At 41.5% G+C, this 9,004-nt stretch overlaps 1 protein-coding gene across 5 annotated transcripts in view; it reads right to left on the reverse strand.

The window, feature by feature from the left end:
* Window positions 1-9,004, reverse strand: part of LOC111863507 (EH domain-binding protein 1) — a 70,922-nt gene that overhangs the window by 9,435 nt on the left and 52,483 nt on the right. For all 5 annotated transcript variants that reach the window (XM_033751094.1, XM_023849864.2, XM_023849863.2 and 2 more), the window contains 4 exons: window positions 7,806-8,015; window positions 6,311-6,431; window positions 4,717-4,816; window positions 1,613-1,686 (listed from right to left, as the gene is read on the reverse strand). In XM_033751094.1, the coding sequence (XP_033606985.1) occupies window positions 1,613-1,686; window positions 4,717-4,816; window positions 6,311-6,431; window positions 7,806-8,015 (505 nt within the window). The remainder of the gene's footprint in view (window positions 1-1,612; window positions 1,687-4,716; window positions 4,817-6,310; window positions 6,432-7,805; window positions 8,016-9,004) is intronic.

Here is a 9,004-nt window from a genome sequence, read left to right on the forward strand (position 1 = left end):
CCTATTATTCTCTTCCTCAGAAAACAGTAAAGTGAACAAAGAAAGTTGCCTCATGGCTTATAAATTGTGCCATTTTCAATTCATTTTTGGTTTTCAAAAATCTAAACCCTCATTCAAAATTGAAATACAAGGCAGTTCTGCTGAATGTGGCAAAAGCCTGGGCTACAGACCAGACGGTGGCGGCAGAACCAGCGGCAGACACAGACTTAGTGCAACAGGGTCCGTCAACTCCCACCCCACACAGGCCTCATGTGGACCCCCTGGGCAACTCTCAGGTGACATGCGGAAACATACCCTCGTGAAAACTGTGAAGAGTGAACATGCCAAGGGGAAGCAGCCTTCTAGGCGATGCCATGTTTGCGCAGCACACAACAAAAGGAGTATGACTGTCTACATGTGCAAGTTCTGTGTAATGCCACTTCACAAAGGGGAATGTTTCCAGAAATATCACACTCTCAAGCACTTCTAGGAGACTGGTAAGTGTTCTCCAAAAATTTTAGTTCATAAAATTAATTACGAGATTTTATATTAATTTTTAAAGTGAACAGTGCACAAGTTAGGGTAGTAGGTTTAAAAATGCCAGTCCTCAGGGTGATTTAAATATTTAAATCGCCGGTCCGCGAAGTGTTAATATAATCAAGATGTTACTGGCTTGAAGAGTTCTATCCTTTGGGTGCAGAATGGGAATACAAGTTCTCTTATTTGGTCACAGCACGTGAATTAAAGTGAAACATGTAGCTAGTCAGTTCTCACATGACACATGAACCGAGAAAGAAAAAAATATATTTCATTATACCACTTAAATTGTTTATATCAGAGACATGACATAAAGTGCAACAGGCAAAAGTAAGAAGATACAAGCAACTGATATGAAAATTTGAGGGGAAAACAAGGAGGGATAGAAACAAAACTAAATGAGAGAAATATTTTCTTCAGTGCTGCTCAATATGGCTAACAGAGAAATGATTATGACAGTCTGGCCATGTAAACTTAGTGGAAAGAACACAGACACTGAGAAAGGAGTTAGAATTTATGAGAAGGATACGTATGAGATAACCCAGAACCAGAAGGTTCAGCCAGATACTGAAAGAGTGGCAAGATTTTGAAAAGGAAAGACAGTCAAAAGGAAGAAAGGACATGGAAAAGATTTTCCATCGGCTGCATAAAATGGAAATCAGGAGGAGGAGGAGAGCAAACTGCCAGAAAACAGGCTGACACTTCTGGAGATTACATTTGAAAAGAGCTTCACTTTCAGTCACAGACTGTCATTTCATTTAACTGACCATAGGAACAAAAACCAATTTCTAATGCTGAAAATTCTGACATTGATAAAATGGGGATGAAGGGATAATAAATCAAGAGAGACAATAATATTACATTTATTTTGACTTGGAGTAATTTTGAAGGCAATAATGAAAATGAAATGCTGGTAACAACAGGTTAGAAAGTGTGTTGTGCAGAAGGAAGGAAGGATGGACATGGGAGCAGGAACTCTGGGAAGACAGAGAGAGATTGGGAGGCTTGCAAGGAAGAAGCACTATCTTTGACAAGAGAGTAACACACTGTCCCTTGCATGTACAAGTCATACTGACTTCCAGTATTTAATGCTTACCTTCTATGGCCAAGATACTTCTCAGCTCTCTATTGAGAAGCTCAAACTTCCTCTCTAAATCATCTTCCTTCTCCCTGGAAGGAGAAAAAAGGAAGTTTCACATTTATACCTAGATAAACAGGAGTGTCTGGAATAAAACTCACATAATCATACAAAACAGTGCAGCAACATCATCACCACGGACACAAACATAATTTGGTTTACTCTGGAAACACTATTAATCCGAATATATTCAAATTACTTACAAAACGTGAGCCAGGAAGAATGTGCCAACCTTTGTAAATTAAGTAATCAAGTGATTTGCAGTAAAAAGAGACCTGTTGACATGGGTTCAATTTAGAAAGTTTAAGGAGTCATGGAAGTTTGAAGATAAGTTAAAGATGCACCAGAAACAGGTTTCAAAGTGGAATTCCACAGTAACTTCAATGAAAAGCTAACTAACCAACAGACCAAACGACCAACTGGCTGATCAACCAACCAGTTAACTTCATGGAGCTGAGCCCTTCCCAAGAAGCCGCCATTTGTGCAGCTACTCAAGTACATCCCAGCATTTTATGGAACTCCAAGATTAATTACCATGTTCAAAACAGCCCTCCACTGGTCCCTATCCTGAGCCAGATTGATTCAATCCATGCCAACCCATCCTAGCTCTCTAAGATCCAGTTTAATATTGTCTACCCACCTATGTCTTGGTCTTCCTAGTGGTCTGCATTCCATTTCGCCCCCATTCATGCTATATGCCCTGCCCTTCTCATCCTCCTTGACTTTGTCATTCTAATTATATTTGGAGAAGAGTACAAGTTATGAAGTTCCTCATTATGCAGTTTTCAATGTGAAACTGAAGTAACCATTATTTAATAATGACACATATTATGAAAACTATTTGAAGGGTTCACCTGAGTTTGAGAATGGGGAATTACTGAAGGGGTCAGTAACAACACGGGTAGAATTTCCATGACTCCTTAAACTTCCCAAATTGCACTTCCTGTTACTCAAAATAACCTGCTTAATGTTTCCACAAAGTTTTGAAGAGTCCCTATGAATCACTGTGTGCACAGTCCACATGGACTGTCGTGCAGTTACTGCTGGGCTACGTGTGTGAGCAGAACAAACTCTACATGCAGTCACTGGAACAAATGGAATCCTCAGAGCGGATCCCTCACTTTTGGGATGAGATGCTGTGTTGCTCTGTGCTGCACCACACAGCGTCACATCTCAGAAGACGGCAACTGTTGCAGTCAAATCACACACTGTGTTACTAGTACATGATGGAAGTTCGAACAGTAGAGGGAATTAATTTGTATTCTTGCGTTAAATCAACAAAAGAAGATCAGACAAATGAGTAATAGCATTTGTTACATCTGTCCATATCTTCTTGATATTGTCTGAGAAGAACACATCTTGAAGACTGGTAACCAGGTAATACTTTTCTAGTGGCTGATGGTCACGTGGGATGAACGTCGAGAATATACAGTACATGTGGGGGAAGCTCAAATTTAAGTTTTTGAACAGAATTGCAGCATGCTGCCAGTGGTGCAATTTGAGAGCAGAGGCAACATGCTTACACTACAGCTGTGGGAAACACATTAAATATAGCAGCTAAACCCAAGCCATGTCTCAACTCGTATACTTTGTGATGCTCACGCACATTCTAGCATTTATGCTGCCATTTGTTTCGTTAACTGCCATTACTTTGTGAACCATGAAACACATTTTATGCAACTTTGCCAAAACCATCAAAATGTTAACTGTGTGATCTGTTTCTGATTTTAGTGTTTCTCAGTGACTCACTGGTGTTGTTGCCTTCTGCTCTATGCTGTGTGCATGTGGGAAGTGTCACCAATGTTTTGGAGCTACATGCTGCTGCCATCTTCAGGGCCATGGTCAAAGTGTGTACGTTAAGTGAGTGTGCAAGCAAATATAATTTTGGTCCAACAGACCCATGGTGGGAGAGGTGGGGGCAGGCCCCTGTCTGCACCAACAGGGCCAGTGGACAGAGAATTATTATAAAAACACCAGCTGCAAATGGCTTTTTGGTGCCCTCAGTGGCCCTAAATAGAGCTACTTTTGTAACATTTCTCTGTCCACCATTCTCCTTAACATGGACAGGGGACTAGCCCCAGTCTTTGCCCAGGGGATGCATGGACCAAAACATACACATACAAAAATGCTGACTGACCCTATACACTTGACCCTGAAGACGGAGGCACCAAGTACATGCCTCATTGCCAATATCCACATGGTGCAAAGATTCAAGAGTAGTGCCAATACCAAAAACATATGACCCATGAGTAGAGGCACACAGTAGCAAAGCTGGTTGAGGCACAAGGCTACAAGCCAGTAGGTCATGGGTTGGATTCCCAATGAGGTCACTGGATTCTCAATTGACCTAATCCTTTCAGCCGCATTAGGGCCCAGTGGTCGACTCAGCCTCAAACAGAAATAAGTACCAGGAATCTTCCTGTGGGTAAAGGGAGGCTGGTACATAAGACTGACAACCTCACTGCCATCAGTTAGCCAACTTTCTAGAAAATGTGGGAGCTTCAACGTGTCACAACCCTATGGGCCTCCACAGCCTGTTACAAGGATAGCTTAGCAATATCAGGCTCACGTGATAAGTAGACAAATGTCACAAGCTGTTACAGGGATAGCTTAGCAATATCAGGCTCATGTGATAAGTAGACAAATGTCACAGGCTGGTATGGGGATAGCTTAGCAATATCAGGCTCACATGATAAGTAGACAAATGTCACAAGCTGTTACAGGGATAGCTTAGCAATATCAGGCTCACATGATAAGTAGACAAATGTCACAGGCTGTTACAGGGATAGTTTAGCAATATCAGGCTCACGTGATAAGTAGACAAATGTCACAAGCTGTTACAAGGATAGCTTAGCAATATCAGGCTCACGTGATAAGTAGACAAATGTCACAAGCTGTTATGGGGTTAGCTTAGCAATATCAGGCTCACGTGATAAGTAGACAAATGGCACAAGCTGTTACGATGGCACTGAAGATTCAGAACAAATACTCTGCATGCCTGAGAAGCAGGTGAAGAGGATGGGCAAGAAACAAGACACTAAAAGTGCATTAGTTCAACTCACAGAATATTTAACTGCATCTGTCTTCTTAAGAGAGCGTTCTTCTTGTTCACCAATGGAAACCACTTGGCCATCAGCTGTTCCTCTCTCTCTTTGTCATTACCTGTGACAGACAAGACAGTCTTCTGTGATACAGTACCATGTAGTCTAGCAGACAGGTACATCATGTCAGAGAAACCTGCTACTGCAACTGCATTTAAAGCAGCAGAAGTCATCTACTGTAAAAAGAAGGTGTCAGGATTCTCTAGAATGGCAACACATCTCAAAAGACTTCTTAATATTCACTGTCAGAGGAACCTAAAACTTCACACGGTGTATCAGTACACACAGGATTCTGGACTTCATCCACTGTGTAGTATTCTGAAACACATACCAGATAGTGGATCTGCTTCCATGGTCAAGTGAAAGTGTGGGGAGACATATGCTCAGATGGGTGTGTTAGAAAGTACTGTGTTCCAGCAATTCATATGACCTATAACGCAATTTTATCCAAGGACAGAAACAGATCTAGTTTCCAAGAAGCTGTATTCTTTCGGAACATCAGATAATGGAGAAAGTCAAGCAATTAAATAATCCCGACTTCAGACAGTATAACTGCCCTACAGTAACCTCAAACACGACTCCAACTATCAGCTTCTTATTTGCATTATGCAGTAACTTTCACTTTAGTCTTTCAAATGTTCTGTTTCGCGTTATTTTTGATTGCCTTGTTACATCTTGATGAAAACAAATTGTTATATGACACAAAACCAAACCACATATTAGACAGAATGTGTCACACTGCAACCTAAGCATTCTATTTATTAACCTCTTCTGGGTTACCTTGAAAATATCTGCACCCTTACTTGGTACTCCTACCTGGGCATGGCACATATATCTGTTGCACTGTTTTTAAAATTTGCTGTATGTGACCTAGACATTGTATCAATATGCAGTAAAAAACATAAAGTTGTCCCTGTGCTTAACTAATTAAGCACTACACCTTGAAAGTGTATGGGGGAGTGGATGTATAGGTCTACATTTTCTGACCTCAGCATTGGTTGGAGGTGAGTGGTCAGCTTCACACCCCTGTTGCTTTGCCCCAGGGAAAGAGGCCCCAGTACCCATTGGATAGGAGGCTAGATGGGCCCCACAACTGGACTAGACTGCATGGAGAAAATTCTTGATCCTACCAGAACTCGAAATCTGACCCCTCAGTTGTCTGGCCCGTAGCCAGTCACTATACTGACTAAGATATCCTGGGTCCTATTGATATGCAGAATAAACCTAAATATTCCCGCTGGATATCTCCCAGAACTAATTCTGTTGAAGTGCCATGAAATCCACTTACAAACTTACAATGAATTTTTTTTTAATATTGTGAATATCCATCATGTGTCAGGTATGCCATGCGACCTAAACACTCACCCGCAACAAAGTTAGCTAGGCACTGCTGCAGGCTAGATAACAACTGGCCTTTGTTAGAATACATTACAGTGTTCTCTTCAGAAACATGACATGCAGACTGCCTAATACAATTCCAAACACTTTCTGGGTTAAACCAAGTCTCTGCTCCTCAGACTGCACATGCCTCATGATTAGACACAGTGAATGATACCTGATTCCATCACCCTTCGCAAATCCTTTTCAAGGAAGGCTGCTTGCATGTCGATCTGCTTCTGTTCTCTTTCTAGTGCTTCGAGTTCATTTTGGATGTAATTAACCACATCTTTGCCATGCTGAAATGAAGTGGGAATAAAAATTAAAAATTTGAAACTGACTGGAGACAATGCCATTATACATGTGGCAGCTGCTGAGACAGTAACACAAATTATTTCCCTGTGAAGAGCGCTACCATCCTCCCAGGTGTGACGCGTTGCTTTTGGGCACAAGTTCACACACATGGGCAGCAAGCTTCCTGTGTGTCTGCTTGGTTTACTTTTAGGCCATGATGATGGAAGCAGTATGCACCTCCAAAACGTCAGTCAACTTCGATCAGACTACATGACATATCCCAGATGACAGTATTCTTTATGGCTACTCTGCGAGATCCCACTCCCAATATTTTCTGTTTGTATTAACACAGCGAACTTCACAGAATAGCAACATACACCAAGCGGTACTGCTACCTAAGACATACAAGTTGTAAACAAAAACGTTGCCCCTGTGCAGTTCCAAAACTGTTGATAAGAAAGAAACACTACATGCTGTTTCTAATACTGGTATTTACTGTTCAAGTAACAAAGTAGGTACAGTTTACTTGGTATAATACATTTTCGAAAATTCCACTGTCAACATCAGTGCACTTTACAACTTGTGTCAGTACATGGTGTGCTGCTCATCTGTGCAGTGTACAGTGTACTGTACAGTGAAATAGCTCTGTCTCGNCGTGCTGCTCATCTGTGCAGTGTACAGTGAAATAGCTCTATCTCGGTGCAACTCGTGTGAGGACATGGCATGTTGTTCGTCTGTGCAGTTGCAGTGTACTGTATGCTGAAATAGCTCTATCTCGGTGCAACTCATGTGAGGACATGGCGTGTTGTTCGTCTGTACAGTGTGCAGTGTACTGTACAGTGAAACAGCTCTATCTCGGAGCAACTTGTGTGAGGACATGGCGTGTTGTTCATCTGTACAGTGAAATAGCTCTATCTTGGAAACCGTTTGGAACGGGACACATGTATACATACACTTTTTTGCTTAGAATGACCAATACTATGACCTCCAAAAATATTAACTTTTCCTCCTGGGACACCAGTATATTTTCTAAAATTATATTTGACAATAATTTAATGAGGATAGAGGATGGGCAGGGGACAAAAAAGATATGAAATGTGCACAAAACTCTGGTTGGAGGGCCCAATCAGAAGAAACCACTGGGATAAGCTATGAATTAACTGGAGGATAATCTTAAATGGCTTTCAAAGAAAAAGGATGGTAGGAGTCAATGGGATCAATTTTGTTGCATACAGAATCAGAGGTGGGCTCATATGAATGCTGTAATAATAAACCTTCAGGTTCCATTAAAGGTGGGCAATTTCTTGAACAGCTGAGTGACTATCAGCTTTTGAAGGAGAACGCTGCTCCATGGAGGTAGCCAAGAATAACTTACTCACCCCTCTCTGATATACATCCCCGATATTTTTATCGGGTGAGATTCGATCCATGAGTGAGGTGAATGAGTGAAGAGGTGAAGTGTTCTTCTTAGTATTAGCCTCCTCCTCGCCTGCCAATGGATTGTGGTGTGGGACACCGGAGGCTACACTGTCAGCAGATGTTGGGGTGTTGGACGGACTCCAAGCCAGTACGTTGCCATTCTTTTCAGCCTGAAATTAGGTTACAATGCTTATACTTATGTCAAACACAGCAAATAATTGGGATTGCAATGTTCAGGTTATAGTCTGGTAGGTGCATACCATATACTTGGCCATCTTCAGGGCTGCAGTGGCCAAGGATGTGGTCAGGTTATGCAGGCATGATAACATGCGCAGTAATGATCATGTAAAAGTTTGTAACAATAGCATATTCATTACAGAAATATTATGCTGGATACTGTCCATGCACCAGGGTATATTTAAAATACACAACATTTTCTTAACTTGAACCATTTCCACCATGCCATGTGGGGGGGATCCTACTTAGTTGGGCGCTTTAGATGGAGGTGTGCTGATCATGGTGGTTTTTCATATTTTAGATATACCCTAGGTAATGGTATAGTTATTCCCGTCCTTAATTAATTAAGTACTATGCCTTGGTAATGTACAGCGAACTATTCTTAACCTCGGAACTAGACTGGTCAGCTTCACGCCCTAGCTGCTTTACCCCAGGTAAGCAGTGCCCAGTACCAATTCCACAGGAGGTTGGGTGAGCCCCAGAACTGGTATAGACTCTATGTTGAAGAGAGAACTAGCTTGCTCCTGCCAGGAATCAAACCCCAGTTCCTCGGGTCATGCAGCTTATAGCCCAGTCAGTATACTGTTCAAGCTATCCCGGCTGACCAAAAATATAACCTGGATAATATCCAACATAATATCTGTATAATGGATGACAGTCATGGGAGAGGACCATGATACTGAGCCACTGGGTGAATCTCTTACTACGAATTTTGAAGGAACAAACAATTTGTATTTATAAACGTTGCACAGATTAACAAATTGTGACTCTAATTCATTTAATGCCCAAGCTTACAAATATTTTAACAAATTTAATGATTATCTTACAGAAATAATAAATTCAACTTACAAACACATTTCAAAAAACATGCTGTGTTCATAAGTTGAGGTTCACCTTTAGTGGACAGCAAATTGGGGGGGGG

Source organism: Cryptotermes secundus, unplaced genomic scaffold (assembly GCF_002891405.2).
Source record: "Cryptotermes secundus unplaced genomic scaffold, Csec_1.0 scaffold63, whole genome shotgun sequence".
Lineage (NCBI taxonomy): Eukaryota > Metazoa > Arthropoda > Insecta > Blattodea > Kalotermitidae > Cryptotermes > Cryptotermes secundus.